Source organism: Fukomys damarensis, unplaced genomic scaffold (genome assembly GCF_012274545.1).
Source record: "Fukomys damarensis isolate Sample0158 unplaced genomic scaffold, DMR_v1.0_HiC HiC_scaffold_25, whole genome shotgun sequence".
In the NCBI taxonomy this organism is placed as follows: Eukaryota; Metazoa; Chordata; class Mammalia; order Rodentia; family Bathyergidae; genus Fukomys; species Fukomys damarensis.
This window is the reverse complement of record NW_022900937.1, coordinates 12,099,120-12,116,112: the sequence shown is the minus strand read 5'-3', so window position 1 is coordinate 12,116,112 and position 16,993 is coordinate 12,099,120. Positions and strand designations below refer to the sequence as shown.

At 45.9% G+C, this 16,993-nt stretch overlaps 1 protein-coding gene across 1 annotated transcript in view; it reads right to left on the bottom strand.

Annotated features, from left to right (window-relative positions):
* Positions 1-16,578, bottom strand: part of Fam81a (family with sequence similarity 81 member A) — a 30,713-nt gene extending 14,135 nt beyond the window's left edge. Inside the window, exons 1-3 of the mRNA XM_010641245.3 lie at positions 16,540-16,578; positions 15,301-15,574; positions 2,121-2,239 (exon numbers count right to left, since the gene is read on the bottom strand). Coding sequence (XP_010639547.1) covers positions 2,121-2,239; positions 15,301-15,574; positions 16,540-16,559 — 413 coding nt within the window. The 5' untranslated portion in view covers positions 16,560-16,578. The remainder of the gene's footprint in view (positions 1-2,120; positions 2,240-15,300; positions 15,575-16,539) is intronic.
* Between the last annotated feature and the right edge of the window lie 415 nt (positions 16,579-16,993).

The window sequence follows — 16,993 nt, the reverse complement described above, 5'->3', positions numbered from 1 at the left end:
ATATGCTGTTTTACTTATAATTAATGAGCTAAAGAGATAACAGGTGCTTTTACTTAACAATGACATTCATGTTACACTCCATAAAATATTTGCACAGCCTCAAAAAAAAAAAAGAACAAGGGATGAGACAGACAGACAGAGGAGGGAGAGGGGAGGAGGGAGAGGGAGGGCGCTCGCCTGCTGGGTCTCCCAGTAATAATTCTTCTCCCGTTCCCAGCTAGCACCTAGGAAAGAGCTTAGGCACCAACGCAAGCTCACAGAGGAAAGGAGGAGCAGGAGGAGCAGCCACCGGAGCTTGGAGAAAAGGAGATTTACACCAGAGAGGGGGCCAATGATTCCACTTGGAATTGGGAAATTAAACTCCCAGAGCTCTGCGTTAGGGAGAAAGGAGGAGTCTCCAACCAGGTCCTCTTAGGTGTATTATGCCTAGTAGGGTAAGACCACCGGGGAGAACCCTTCTGAGCTGGGTTTACAGGCAAAAAATCAGGGGTTGTTCGCTATTATGTCACAAATGGAGCCACAGAAACTATAAAATTAAATATGCAGTAATATTACAGCCTAGTAATGTAAGAATATCACTGAAATACCCCATACCCCCAATCCAATTACTTAACCCACATAAGAACGTCAAACCTCATCAAAGAAGTTTTATTTCACGAGAATTCGATTCAACAAAGACTCATTAGCATTCCAAGGGAAAGACAATACAGGCGCGAGACAAAGCCAAAGTATCGTCTCATGCTGGCGGTGTGGGGTGGGGGATGATTTAGCTCAGTGGTTCCGGCGCCTGCCTTGTAAGCACAAGGGCCAGAGTTCGATTCCCAACAACACAAAAGTATCGTGCTCAGTATCGTGCTCGTAACAAAGCTTTGTGACGGTGCTACAATGAAAGTTCTAAGATTCTCGACAGCGTTTTCACGTAATTTCTCTCCTTCCAGATGCAGCATCAGGACTATTATCCCAGTTCCCCTAAAATGCCAACAGCCACCGTTTACTCCAAGATCACTCCAGGGGGCGCCGTGACGAACTTCTCTTTACTTAGTCTTTTTCTGCAATGCCAGTGGGCATAAAGATCTGCCAAGTTCTCCCGAGGTCCCCTGTGCCCTGCTGCTCTGGTCTTTCTGACTCCTACAGCTTCAATTTCCTTCCAGCTAAACCCCACGAATAAGGTCCCAAGCCTTCCCCGCCTTCTTCCAGCGATTCTTTTCTGGATCGTTCATGCATCCAAACATTTGCTGAGAGCCTGCTGTTCTCCGGAGACCGCTCCAGACACTCGGCCACCGAAGAGAAAGATGCAGAACCCAAGAAAGGGGGATGACAGAGTGAGGCGGCAACGGGACAGAGCAGGGCGTCAGGAAAGACACCGGAGGAGGGGACATGAGAGCTGAACTTCAGGGATGGACGAGAAGCCAGCGGAGGAAGAGGAGAGACACAGGGTACAGGAACAGCCTGTGCAAAGGCACAGCGGCAGGAGAACGGCCGAACCAGGGGCTAACAGACGGCACTGTGTCCACACAGAGACACCCCAAAGCTGCCCTGTCTGCTCCAAGAGGCCCTGGGCCCTGCCAGGCCCTGTCTCTCCCCTACCCCTCCTCTCCGAGGCCACCACACGGTCACCCCTATGCAGGCACACATCCACGTGCCTAGGTTCCCATCGGGAACCCTGTCCCAGACCTCCTCAAGCACGAACGTGCACCGGGATCCAGGGCCTAACCCAGCCGTGGGCGGTGGCCCTGAGCTGAGCCGCTGGGCCGGCCCAGGCTGCAGGTACGTGGAGCACTGCGGGAACCGGGGAGCCCCGTCTCAGGGTCAGACGGGAACGACCTCTTTTTTAGAATTTTCACCCGACCAAAAAACTTTCAGAAAATGTCGACAAATTATAAGAAAAATGCAACTTCCAAAAAGAGACACAAAATTTAAGTCCCAGCTTTGTATTATTTGATAAATACACGGCCTCAGCCAAATGGCACAGCCAGGCCAGCAGAGGGAGAGAAAACCAAGAAAGCAGGTCACACCCTGGGCTTCGCGGGCGAGGCGGGGAGAGAAAGTGCCCGGAGTCTGGCTTCCGAACGTACTGCCCACCCAAGCGGAGGCTTTGAGCCCCAGCACCCCACACCTACCTGGCCACTCTTCCACGCAGATCCCCCAAACCAGACATATGCCGCATCTCCAGGGTCTTTAAGGCAGAATTAGTTCCATAGCTAATGTTGTCCCTGGCGCGGATCTGCTCCTGCAGGACCTGGGGACACAGAGGCCAAGGGGTCACAGGTGGATGGATGCCTCACCAGCGTTTTGTGCTTTGGGACAAAATAAGACCGTTTAACCCATTTTTTCATAAGAGTTTCATTTTTAACAGTCACCCAATAAACATGTATACAGAAAATGGGGGTGGGAGGCAGAGAGACAGGACAGGGACAGGGACAGGGACAGAAAGGGAAAGGGAAAAAAAGGGACTGATTTTAGAGACTGCTCCACACTAAGTCTGTGATTTTTCCAATACAAACTGAGAACTTTATTTTTATTACTTTTCCTTAATCATGAGGCATTTGATTTTAAGTCTAGTACTGCTGCACCCGTAGGTTGAGTGTGAAGTGGGTTTCTTTTGTGTGTGTGTTTTGATGTCTTCTTTCTTATTGTTTTAATTTTTTTTTGAGACAGGGTCTCACTATGTAGTTGAGACTAACCTGGAACTCACTATGTAGCCCAGGCTGGTCTCGAACTCACAGCGATCCTCCTGCCTCAGCCTCCCAAGTGCTGCGATTACAGGCGTGTGCCACCACACCTGGCTTTCTTATTGTTTTAATTTGTTTCGAATTCCTCTTTCATCTAAAGCTATCTAGGTATATAAGGATCACCTAGCATTATTTAGAATTGTATGTCTTCATTTTCAAGTAGTTACATTTTTGTGGTTATTTTCATTAATTCTCACACTGGCTTAATGATAAATATGATCTGTAACATTTAATATTTTGAATATGTTTGCTTTATAGTGCATGACTGATTTTTTTTTTTTTTTTTTTTTTTTTGGTACCAGGGATCGAACTCGGGGCCTTGCATTTGCAGGCGCCAGAACCAGTGAGCTAAACCCCCGGCCGATTGATTCTTCTTGATGGTACTGGGGATTGACTCCAAGGTCTTTGTACTGAACTACGTTATCCAGCTGTTGTTGTTGTTGTTGTTTTTGGTACCAGGGATCGAACTCAGGACCTTGTGCTTGTGAGGCAGGCAGTGGCACCACTGAACTAAAACCGCGGCCCTCTCCAGCCATTTTTTATTTTTTATTTTGAGACAGGGTCTTACTAAATTGCCCAGACTAGGCTTGGAATGTGTGATTCTCCTGCCTCAGCCTCTCAGAGTCCTGGGATCATGGGTATCTGCCCCTACACCTGACTTATTTTCTATTTGAGAAATGAAAGATTTAACACTGTCTACTGCCATGAATTTGCTGAGTCCATAATTCATTTTCTCTAAATTTTATTTTTCTAGCACTAGAGGTTGAACCCAGGGCCTCATTCACCCTAGGCAAGTGCTCTAACTCTGAGCTATATTCCAATCCTTTCTTTTTTACTTTTAATTTTATTTTGAATTAAGGTCTTACTACATAGGCAGCCAATGCTGATCATGAATTTGGGATCCTCCTGCCACAGCCTGTCAAGTAGCTCGCATTACAGGCATGTGCCACCATACTCAGCCGATCTAATTTATTTATGTCTACTGTATCCCTGCGGCTGACAAAGAGGACAATGAATTTTCCCACCGTCAAACATTTTTATCAAGTTCTCCACGCAGCCGCCATTTTCTTTGGTTCATCCAGAGACATGGCAAAGTGTTTATTACCATCATATTACAGACTCCTTTACTCTAGTTAGTGTTTCCCTGATGTTAACACTGCAACTCTGCTTTAGAAATAATGAGGCAAAACCCCTGTGTGTTCATTGCTGGGTGTGATCACACACTGGGCATGGTCAGCGCGTTGGAAGGTATTAACTCACTGAATCGCTTGCTGCATGGTTAGTGAGTGGCAGAGCCGGGATTTGAACCCATCGAGTCTGGTTCCATAGAAAGTCCTCTCATTTATGTTCTCGATGCTTTGCTGTTATTCTTCTGTCTTCCCACCCTGTCTGAGACTGGCTTGACCTGTTACCTGGGAAATGCTCCTGCCTTGTCTCTGTTGTCCCGTGGGCGGCCATCTTGCCTGCCCATTCCAGGCTCTATCCTTGCACCCCCCATAAAGACACAGCACCCCTTCCTGGCTCCCACCCTCACTCTTTTCTTTAGTGATACTGAGGCCTGAACCTAAGGCCTTCACATTGAGCTACATTACTGTTCCTTTTTATTTTTTACCTTGAGACAGAGTCTCTTCAAGGCATTAAATTGCTTAGGTAGGCCGGCCTCAAACTTCCGACCCTCCTGCCTTAGCTGCCCAAGTCCTGCCATTACAGGTGTGCACAGACATACCTGGCCTACCTTCACTATTCAAAACCAGAAGACTGACTTGGAAGGGAATTGCTTGCCTCGCCATCCCCACTAACTAGGCTTTGCTAAAATACCTTGATATTTCTAGTTGGCTATAATTAGAATTATGCTCGCAGAATGCTTTTTATATTTCCATGTTTTGGTTTGGTTTTGGTTTTGGTTTGGTTTGACTTTTTAGGGCTTTGGTTACATGGTCCCAGGCATTTATCAATATCTACACAAAATCTCAAAGGACTTTTTTTTGGGGGGTGTTTTGAGACAGGGTCTCACTATGTAGTTCAGACTGACTTGGAACTCACTATGTAGCCTAGGCTGGTCTGGAACTCACAGTGATCCTCCTGCCTCAGCCTCCCGAGTGCTGGGATTATAGGTGTGCACCACCATGCCCAGCTCAAAGGTCTTTTTTAAAGGACCATCCATTACCTTTGAACTTTTCCCTCTCATTTGTCTCTGTCTGGCATTTTTAGAGTCTTCAGGGCCAGGGATTTAGCTCAGTGGTTCTGCGCCTGCCTTGCAAGCACAGGGACCCGTGTTCAATCCCCGGTACCAAAAAAACAAAAAAACATTGACAGAGTCTTTGTCCCAGCTGAGGAATCAGACCAGGCCCTGAGGAAAGCCTCCCTCCTCCTGCTAGGTGGTAAACTTCCTTCCTCCGCCCAGGGTGAGGTATGCGTGGACAGGAGGTAGAGCACTTGGCCTAAAGGTCTTCCCTCTCAGCGACTTTGACCTCAAGGCTGTCAGGAAAACTGCAGTTCTTCCTCTGTAAGGACCTTGGCTTTTGGTGCTTCAAAACTTGTAAGACAGGGGTTTTTAAAGTCCATTGTCTCCCTTTCTTTCCTCCTTGTGGAAGCCCTGTGCCCGAGACCCCCGGGTCTTAGCAAGGCTTCCCCATTCCCTCCTCCTGTTTCCAATCTCTGCAGTTAGTGCTGAGGACTCAGGAAGTTCTTCTCCTTTGTCTCAAAGGCAACAAATCCCTTGTGATTCATCTACTTCACTTCGAAATTTAAAGGGAGAAATTGTGCGTGGTGCTAGAACCTCCCAAACGTATGGACTTGTTTATTCACAGGGCACCTGGGCTTAGACTCTAGGACTGCGGTGTTTCTTCTTTCCCCAGCCTCTGGGCCCATTGCGGGGCACATGACTGTCTCTTCCCAGTGCTAAGGAGGGGCTTCTGGGGCCCCAGAGGCACAGGCAGTGAGGGCACAGGAGAAGCGCCATTTCGGAAAGGCTTCTCACCTCGTGCCCTCCTCTGCCCCCCAGCCCACAGGCGGCAGGGACACAGCCCTCCCTCCCCACAGGGTGCAGCCTGCCTCAGCCTTGCAGGAGGAGGCAACAAGATCCACCTAAAGGTGGGCCCCGGGCCTGCAGCTGTCCACATCCTTCCCTTGCCTCCAGTACAGGGTTTTCAGGCATCTCCTGCTTATTGTTTATTTTGAGAAATCTGATGGTTTCTGATAATACTGACAATCTGCGGTCCCATTCGCAAAGGAATAGGCAAGCCCACTCTAAAACAATGCAACTATCCTCACATTATTTCTATGTGCCCTTTCCTCAACTATTTTTCTTTTCTTTTCTTTTTTGAGGCATAATATTCAGAAAGGTGCATTTATATATATATATATATATATATTTTTTTTTTAAAGGATTTTCAAACTTCCTAGCCAAAAAGCAGAAATTAGGAATGTGGGTATCCTATGTTTTCCTTATTGGAAGCCTGGGAGGGGCCACTCTAGACAGAGAGACATTGACAGTGCAAAGTTCCCCACGGAAAGGAATCTGGAAGACCTATCTGTTATTTCGGTAGTTTGCAGCTTTTTCTCAATGAGCCTGCTCTAGGAAGAAGAATGCAGATTCATTACAATCACCTATGAATGACAAAACCTTAGTCATCCCGACTTGCTCCTGAGAGAAGCCCTCAGAAGTGACTAATGGGGCTGGCGCTCTCTCGGGGCTAATGCAGCGCCCCCTATCGGCCACAGTTAATAGAATTAGGCATAAAACCTGCGGTTCAAGCACCTTCCGGGTCTGTCAGAGTCACCCAGGTGGCTTGTTTCACAAGCGGAACCCCAGGTCCCATCCCGCAAACCAAAGCAAGGAAACAGACCAGGATTGTGGCTGGTCGGGCCCATGGACCACACCGGGACGGTCCTCTGTTTGACGCCATAGAAAGGGCAAAGGCTACAAACAGTCTTACTTCCTTTGGGTTTTCAATCACCAAACAAAGAAATTCACAGACAAGGAGCTAAAAATAGTTAACATTTCTTAAAAGGTTCAACTTGTCTAGTGAGCAAGGACAAAAGAAGTCAAAGTCCTGCCGTTATCATGTACCTCTCTGGTGGAGGATGGAGGGGTGGCTACGCCCGCGTGGCTGGGGGTGGCAGGGGCCGTAGGGGAGCTCTGTGTACTCTCTGCTCAGTTTTGCTGTGAACCTATGACTGCTCAAAAAACATAAAATCTATTTTTGCTTTGTACTTATTTTAGTATTTTTTTTTTCGGGGCTTAAGATTAAACCTAAGGTCTTATGCATATTTCCTTGGCTTTCAGTGTTTAAGATTGAACTCAGAGCTTCCTGCAAACCAGGCAAACCCTCTACCACTGACCCACACCCTTACCCCTACGGTGCACATTAATTTAATCACGTGCTTTTTCACTGAGCTACATCCCCAGCCCAAAGTCCATTTTATAAAATTGTATTATCTCTAGGGCCAGGGATTTAGCTCAGTAGTTCTGCTGCCTGCATCACAAGCACAAGGTCATGAGTTTGATCCCTTGTATCCCCCCACAAAAAATCATATTATCTTTACTTACTAAAGAAGCCAATGTTTTTAATTTATAAAACTAAAAAGTACAACAAAAATCAGAAAGCACAGATGGCCTTTCCTGAAACAATTTCTCTGGAGAGTGATCCAGCAAAGTATAATCGTAATCTTCATAACTGTTGACCCAAGAACTCTAGTTCTTAGAAATCATCTTAAAGGAAAAAAAAAAAAAGAAAAATGTCAAAAAATGTATGCGCAAAGCTATCTTTGTAAGGTGGTACACATATGAAGTATTTCGCAAGGTGCTCAGGGAGGGCTTTTAAAAATAAGGGGAAATGTGTACAAATTAATGTAGAAAAGAGACGGCACAAAGCACAACATGATTCTACCTGTGCACTAGGGCCTTATAAAGTGCACGACTGTTAACATTTTGCTTATCTTTATAGTGACGGTATAAAACATTAATTTTATAACCAGGAAAGCAATTTTCTGGGGCTTTGGGCGGGGGGCCAGGGATCGGTCTTGGGACCTTGCGCTTTTGAGGCAGGTGGTGGCACCACTGAGCTAAATCCCCAGGCCAAACAAGTGTATTTTTAAGGCTTACAAATAAGAAAAGCCCCTTTGACTTTCTTATGCAGATGAATAAAGTGTTGTATTAAAAGTGCCCAGAAGAAGGTAGAAAAGAATCGTATGAGTTGCACAGTGTTCACATCGCTGAGAATTAGGTGACAGCAGAAGTCTAAGAGTGAGGCCTCAGAAAGACAACCCCTCTGAAAAGCTGCTAACATGTCCTCATTTGTCATTTGGGAACAATATGTGGTCACGATGCACAGACTTAAGAAAGGTCAAGCCGGGTGTGGTGGCACATGCCTGTAATCCCACCCAGCACTAAGAAGGCTGAGGCAGGAGGATCACCGAGGTCAGCCTGAACTACATAGTGAGACCCTGTCTCAGAAAAAAGGTCTTATCCTGAAATCCATTATCAATTCTCCATTACTGTCAAATCCAGGGGCCATTTCAGCCACAGAGCATGCAGAGCACCCAACATGCCTGCAAGGAGCTCAGCTGCAGCAGGGAAAAACCCCAGGGCAGGCACATCCCATAAACACACTCCACACTCGGCGAGGGGAGAGGACAGCTGTCTATCTTTAAAGACCCTCCCTTCTCAAAGAGCACAGAACAGGAACCCCTATATTAGGGACTCCCTATAAGAGTATTTACACAAAGCTGGAGACATCTTATCTGGCCCTCAAGGAGGCAGACACTAGCATAACAGTTTATTCATTTACACTGAAAAACCTCTGTCAGCCCGGCATGGTAGCACATGCCTATCATCCCAACAGTCTGGGAGGCTGAGGCAGGAGGATCGCAAATTCGAGAACAGCCCAAGCAATTTAGCAACTTGTAGAGACACTGTCTCAAAGTAAAAAATTTTAAAAAGGGCTGGGGATGTAGCTCAGTGTGAAGAAGGCCCAGGGTTCAATCCCTGGTACTGCGAGCAACGCAAAACAAAAATCATCCCTGTGTACAGGGTGGAATGAATATTCAGATTCCAGTGAATTTACTATCTCTTCCTGCTTGACTAGCGGCTAGTCTAGTGAGTAAACAAAATGAATTTGGATGCTAATCACCTATTCCTGCTGCTGGGGGATTGCAGTGGGGCCAGTTCCCTCAGCTGCAGGCTGAAATTTTGCTTTCCGGTAAAATATATGAAGTGCAATAGGCAAAAAACTCTGTCCTCTTTGGCATGCTGGGTGTACACTGAAGCAATTTCCTCTTAGTCCAACTCCATGCTCTCATCCTTGTCCACACCTCTGCTTTGACGTGTTTTTGTTGTTACTGTTTCTTGTTTTGGTTTGATGTTCTACAGTACTGGGGATTGAACCCCTGACCTCACGCATGCTAGGCAATCACTCACCGCTGAACCTGCAGCCCCGTTTTAATGTCTACTAAAGCCTCCCACAGCCCATCATCTGAGTTTTGAGACCTCTTCCTTAGCCTACTTGCCAATTATTAAACAACCAAACTGTGTATGATCTACTCGGTTAGATGAAACATTTCCCATAATCCAACTAGTCAAAGCCAGGGTCCCAAGCCAGCAGGACACTGAAATCTAAGCACAGGGAAACCAGGTGGAGATCTGCAGATTCCGAGCGGCCAGGTGGCAGACCCAACGGGCCAGTCCCCCAAAGCCAGAGCCCTACGCAGACCTGGGGGGTTCAGAACACTTCTCCAAGCCCTCAAGTCATTGTTAGATTTCCCCTTGCCTTAAGATGGCTGCCACACAGACTAGCAGCCTCCATAATAAAATATGGCTTCTCCCAACAAAGGGCAGGCTGCTTCTTCCCACGATGGCTCTTCTCCCACCAAGAGTAACCTTATACTGACTACCTCCTAGCAGTTAGTGATGTCACAAGCCCCTCCTAGGGATGTCACAGGTTCCTCCAATCTTAATACTACCTCACTCAACTCCACCCCAGCTCAGGCTAACCCCACCCTCTCCTATAAAAAAAGCTCACTGTTTGGCCATGTTACTCTCTCTCCCTTGTTCAGAGATAGCCCGGCAGATCCTCCCCATAATAAAGGCTCGTTATGGTCCTGGTGTGGTCCTGGCTTTCAGCCCTTTTTACCTAACACTCGTAACCAATGAAAGCGTCATGGACTACTAACCAGGAAGTGGTAACTGCTTCAACCAAAGACAGTTGGGTAATCCAGATGACATGTACAGTTCATAGCTGACTACATTTCTTCTTCTAAATTTATAATGATGATAATTTATGGAAAGCTTTATGAGGAATAAATTATTGATGACATACTCCATATCACAAGGCAAACTGCCAATGGGTGGGGATTGTATTAAAACAAGAGATTCTCCTAGACAACATTTGTCAAGCACTTTCCACGTACTAGCTCGTAAGGGTTATCTGTCTTCACCGTGGAATCTGCTTGTAGAAGATAGCTTATAACTAGGGAGCTCTGAAAAGGCCATGGAAAAGGACCTGGAGACTTTTTTTTTTTTTTTTTTTTGTATCAGGGATCAAACTTGGGACCTTGTGCTTGCAAGGCAGGCAGCAGAACCACTGGAGCTAAATCTCCAGCCCTAGGACCTGGAGACTTTGATTGCCAAACATTTTGGGAACTCACTCTATGTGCTAGACATTGAAGTAAGTATGAAAAACAGAAAAATGAAAATGCAGTCCTAGCTCTTTGAGATCACACAAGCCAGTGGTGAGATAGGAGAATGACTTTTTGTCCTGTGTATAAAGTCTGTTTGGAGCTACGTGACAGAGAGTCGTGAAGACCTATCCATGCACATTTACCAAAGATGAGCAGACCTCACGCTGACTGCCTCAGGAGCCTGGAGTGAACTATGCATATTCAGAACGGCTTCCGCTTCAGTATGCAACACAAAATCAGCTGCAGTGATGATTCTCATAAAGCAAATACCTAAACAATTTCACCCATGAATGAAAAGCAAGTATAAATCAGTAGTAAGCATAACAACAGCTAGGCTTGGTTGCCACGGCTGTAATCCCATCACTACTGGAGGCTGAGCGGAGGATCTTAAATTCAAACCCAGCCTGGGCAATTCGGTGACTTAGCAAGACCCTGTCTCAAACGGCGGGGGGAGCTTAGCACGAAGGGCCTGGGTTCCATCCACAGCACACTCCCCTGCCAAAAAAAGCCAGGCAATTCATTGCAGAATTCATTGACAATGTACAGACCAAAAAATACACCTTCCATATTGGGGTACAATTTGAGGATCTTCACACCTCGTTTGAAATAACGCGACTCCCACCTCTTGTATAACAACCTCCCGATTTTTATATTACCGGTAAAGACTTCTCTTTACCACTCTTTAATTCTTACTGTACATTACTGTTATGGATTCAGTGTGTGTGTCCCCTAAAATGCATATGTTACGTTGCAATCCTACCCTGCAACGTGATGGTGTTAGGACGTGAGGCCATTGGCAAGATTTTAGGTCAGAGGGATGGAGCCCTCACCAGTGTGATTGGTGCCCTCTAGGGAGGAGACCCAGAGCTTGCTTCTCTATGCTTTCTACCACAAAAGGACACAAGAGGTCAGCCGACTACAAACCGGGAAGGGAGTTGTTGGATCTCGCTCCAACTTCCCAGTCTCTAGAACTGCAAAAACAAAATTTCTGTCACTTAAGCCAACCAGTCTGTGGTAATTTGTCATAGCAGCCCACACGAAGACAACCATGATTCCATGCTGACGAATTCAGGATATGGTGTAATAATCTGTCACATCAAGTATCCTGATTTGGCTTATGTTTGGGTAGATATGCTTAGTTTTACAATGCATCAAAATCTACAAAATTAGTGCTCCCTAGTGAAGTCTTAAGTTTTTAAAGTTCCTTACTACTACTTTAATATGATATGTGGCTATTACCATGTATAAAAAAAGTAAACACTCAAATAGCCAAAGTAAATTTTTTTTTTTGCCAAAATTAGATTTTATTCAGATTTCCTTCTTTGCAGTGGAAATCATCTTCTCATTTGCAAAATTTGCATACTCTAAAAATACGTATAAATGGAAGAGTGCTGTTGGGGTAAGGAAAGAATAATCACTACATAAGATGTGTTTCACATGTTGGAAAAACAACAAAATTGCAATTGCTTCAAAGCCCACTGCATTGTAAACTGTCCCCCAAATGTCTTAGAGAAATGTGTTTGTGCTGGGAATGGAGGTGTATGCCTGGAATCCCCGCTACTCAGGAGGGTGAGGCAAGAAAAACACAAGTTTGAGCCCAGCCTCGTCAACTTAGTGAGACCCTGTTTCAAACTTAAAAGTTAAAAGAGGGCTGGGGGTGTAGCTGAGTGATACTGTACTTGCCTATCAGATGTGAGGCTCTGGGGGCCGGGGATTTAGCTCAGTGGTTCCGCCACCTGCCTCACAAGCGCAAGGACCCGAGTTCGATCCCCGGTACCGAAAATAAATAAATCTAAATAAATATGTGAGTCTCTGGGTTCGATCCCCAGGATTGGGATGGTGGGGGAAGAAGAGGGCGAGGAAGAGAGAGAGGGGAAGAAAGGTGTTTGGGGAACAGTGAAACCCAACCTGGTTTCCAAGGTTTGCTTTTTAATAACCCTAATTATCAAAGCAGTTCAGTGAACTTTCTTTTTTTTTTTGGTGCTGAGGATCAAACTCAGGCCCTTGAGCCTTCGAAGCAGGCAGCGCAACCACTGAGCCAAACCCTCACACCCTCGAGTGAAGTTTTATCGAAAGAAAGATGGGTCAGAGCAAATTCAGTGAGAACGAAAGCTAGAATTAATTAGCGTGATGAACAAGCTCTTCCTGAAGGACAGTTTGCTGTGTAGAATTAAGAGGTGATTACAGAAAATTGAAGTTCTAGAAAAGCTCCACAGCAGCAAAGCAGAAAAGGCAAAGATGCCCATTTTTGGAGTTTAATCCCTGGCTTTAATCACAGCACTGCCACCAACTGGTCTTGAGACTTCCGGCCACTCCATTGAGTCTATGTGGAAAGGATCCACTTTGCCGAGAGCACCTCCAAGTCTATTTTACTCCTTCTTGCTACTAGCATATCTACACCCAGCACCAGTCTAAATGGAGCAGTAATTTACTTACTGAACACTTGCTATGGTTCAAGATGGCGTCAGTCATGCTGAATCTTAATCCTCACTGGCAGTGTTAAGACGTGGGGGCCCTGAGGAGGTGACTGGGCCGTGAGGACGGCACCCTGGGGAATAGAGAATCGACAGGGCCTTCTAAGAAGGGAGTGTGGCAGGGAGGCCACACCCTGCCACGTGAGGACGCAGCCGGTGCCCTTCCACACTGGGGGATGCAGCCAGAAAGCCACACCAGAGAAATTCTGCTGCTTATAAATTATTCACTTCCAGGTGTCTTATTGTAACAGCACAGGGGACCGCAGCAGCATTCATAGGGTTTGCCTCCCATACTGGGCCTGACAATGCAAAGAGGCGTGAGACTGGGCTCTTCTGTTTGGAAAAATTCACAACGTATCGGAGTAAATGGACTTATAAAGAAATGATGTGCACTTTCTACAACAAATGCCATGGTAACACCAAAAAAAATAATTCAGCCTTACTTTGCATTGTACACAAAAATCAACTCCAAGTGGATCTCAGATTTAAATGTAAAAAGCAAAAGTTTTGAAAAGTCGTTGTGACCTTATATTAATAAGCAAAGCATTCTTAAGACACAACAACAAAAGCATAAGCCATAAAAGAAAAGAATCAATAAGTTGGACTTCTTTAGAATTAAAACTCAGGCTGGGAGTGCAGCTTAGTGGTGGGGTTTTTGTGTACCATATGCAAGGCCCTAGGTTCCATCCCTAGCACCTCTAAGCATTAAGAACTTTTGCCCCTGAAAAGACATTAGGTAAATGAAAATATCGGCCATAGAATGGGAGAGAGTACTTATAAATCGTGTATCTAATAAAGGACTTGTATCTAAACTATACAACAAACTTGTAGCGGTCCTGAATAATAAGACGAATGACCCAACTGAACACCTGATTTTCAAATGGATCCTAACACACGCTCTGATGTGGATGAACTCTGAAAACACTGTGCTACCCAAGCCAGCACAGAAGGACAAACACCGTATGATACACTGCTGTGAAGTCAGTATAACGTGGAAATTCACAGAGACAGAAGAGGAGAACTGAGGTGACAAAGCTTAGGGGAGACTAAAGCAGGGAAGTGTTTCATGCTGTTTGGGCTGATGAAAACGTTTAGACATGGACAGTGGTGACGGGGGGCCCTGTGAGTGGACGTAAGGGATTATACACTTAAAAGATGGTTAAAACGGCAACTTCCCAAACACACACAATGAAAAAATGAGCAGAAAACCTGAATCGACATTTCACCCAACATTTACAGATGACCAGCGAAAAGGCGCGCACACCACTCATCCCCAGAATGGTGTGACCACCTTGGAACACTGCTTTGGAAAATTAAACACGGGCTCCCTGTGAGATCTGCCACTCCGCTCCTGGCAAGCTGTCCCGGAGGAATGAAAACCTTCTCCACATCAAAGACTTTTACACTGATACTCACAGCGACTTTAGTGCCAATAGCTACAAGCTGGAAAGAACCCAACTGTCCATCAGTTAATAAATAAATAAACAGAAAGTGGTCTGGTCACATGACAGATCACATGACAGAATGCGACTCAGACATAACAAAGGAACCTAGACATTCGAGGACACAGGTGAACCCCAGCGACTGAAGCCAGAAGCAAAGGACTTCAGTATGGATGATTACATGAAATGCCCAGAAAAGGCAAATTTAAAAAGAAAATACGCGGGTGGTTGCTGGGGATGGCGTGGACATAGGGCTTGTGTGAGTTTTAGGGGGTGACAGCAAAGTCCTAAAATGGAATTGTGTTGATGGTTGCACAATTCTATGAATCTATGGAAAAATCACCAAATGGTACACTTACAATGGGTGAATTATTGTGTTATTAAATTATCTCTCAATAAAGCTGGTTTGGGGCTGGGGATTTAGCTCAGTGGTTCCACCGCCTGCTCACAAGTGCAAAGTTCCAAGTTCGATCTCCAGCACCAAAAATAAATAAATCAATAAAACTTCGCCCAAATAGACAATATTGGACTTTTACTGAGCTCCCATCAGAGCAAAACTGCAATAAAAAGAAATGTGAAAAGCAACTCAAGTACTTAATAATACCTGAATAATAAACTATTTAATAAATGATCACTACGGCCTAGAAACATCTAATCTGAAGCGGCAAAGGCTAACCCAGTAATTGATTTAATACCTGTCTTCAAAGATATGAAGGGTATTCCAAGAAAACTTTTCGACTAGTTCTCTCTCTCCCTGCAGAGCCACACAAAACATGGTGATTTAATAATGAGCGAGGCAAATTTAGAATAAACATAAACGACACTGACAGGAACTGCTATCAAATCCTGGAATAAATTTAGGCTCCCGGTGCAAGCTGTTTCCTTGGCAATCACGAAGAAGAGCAAGACAGACGGCTCAAGTTGAAACGCACCGGTCTGTGAGGAGACGGAAGCGCCCCGCCCACCCCTTACCTCTATGTCCCGGTTCAGCTGCTTCACGATGGCCGTGATGTTTCGGATGTGCTCCTCCAGGAACAGCCTCGCCAAGCGGTCGCCTCCCCCTTTGTTTTGCATTTTCTGCAGACTGTTGACGATGTCGTCCTTGATCCGGAAGGCGTGCTCCACCAGGGCAGCGGTGGTCTTCTCATGGCACAGGATCCTGTCTTCCAGCTGCTCCACGAGGCTCACAGAGGAGTAGGGGGCCATGCTCAGAGACTGGCTGTGTCGAGGCATGGTTCGCACTCGCCTGTGGAAGGGACCGCGTTACCCAGGGTGCTCGTTGGGAAAAGAACTGTTCCACCCTGATTCAAGACCTCCCAGAGGAGGACGCACGATGTCTATCCCTGCGAGCTACATGGGGTCTGAGGCAGGGCTTCTGCCCCAAAGCGACCTCTTCACAAGCCACGTAGATCTACTGCTGTTTGTGCCCACAGACCAGTGGCTGCAGCGGCCCCATGACCTCTAAGAGCAGGAGGCTGGCAGAATCGGGCGCGTGGAGGTGGCCAGAGCGTGAGCAGAGATGTTAGGATCAAGCTGACAGTCTGACAGCCTCTCCTCCTGCTCCCCCTGCTCCCCCTGAAGCAATGGTGACAAATCAGACAACCACAGGATCAGGAAGGTGACACAGTGACGAAGCCCACAGTGCATGAAGCCACAGGGAACCGTGGCGACTTTGGAGAAGCGGCAAGGTCTTTCCCAGCTAAAGGGGCCATGATTCTGAGGCCCCCGTGAGTGACCATCTGCAGACACAGGTCTGGTTTTCCAGATCATCTGGTATTTCAAAATCAGCTAGGAATTCAGTCTTGTGTGTGAAACTGCCTCGGTCTGAAAAGCCAACAGCCCATTGAGGGTCATGCTGGCCATGCAACGTACTTTTGTGAGCCAATTTTGTCCTGCGGGCATCCAATTTACAACTCCAGATTTAAAAGGGTTAACGGGGACGTCAGCCTCAGGCACCCCGAGTTCCAAACTACTTTGACCAGAAGTTCAAGTCTACTGTAGAGCTAGCTACCAGGAGCTCCCCACTTCTGGGAGAACACAGTGGTCCCACAGAATCGCACAAATCAGAAGCCAAGAGAGGGGATGGAGTAGTATTTCTCTTGCCCTTGAGCAAAACTATTCATGGATCAGGTAATAGCCACAGGCTTCATCTACAATAACCATCACACCCACAAGCCACCCTCATGAGGTTGGTGGAAAGAAAAAGTATACCTTAGATGCATATTTTCCATATATTATATCTTTCTTCGGTGACAAGAGAAGGAAATACAGGGCTCCGTTGGGCCATTTTCTTTTTAATAATTCACATCTGTTGAAAAATAAGCACTAAATTATTTAATAGTTTATATCCAGAAGTTAAATGGCCTCAAACGTTTATTATTGTTACTAAGTAGCTCATCCGTTGTGCTGACACACTGTTCCGTTATGTTGTTAAGTGTGTTACGTCTTGCTTATGAAATAAACAGTACATGGTTTAAAATAAGGATAAAAGAAGTTAGCAAAGTCAGAATGCTTCTGAAATTAATACTGCTAAGCCCTGCTGGACAGATGTGTAAGGACTCGCAAAAGAAGTTTCCAGGACTTTCCTTATTCTCCACTTGGCGTCCCAAGCTTGAAAAATCACTTTTCCAGAAACAAAGCAGCTTCTTTAATGGATTTATTCAAT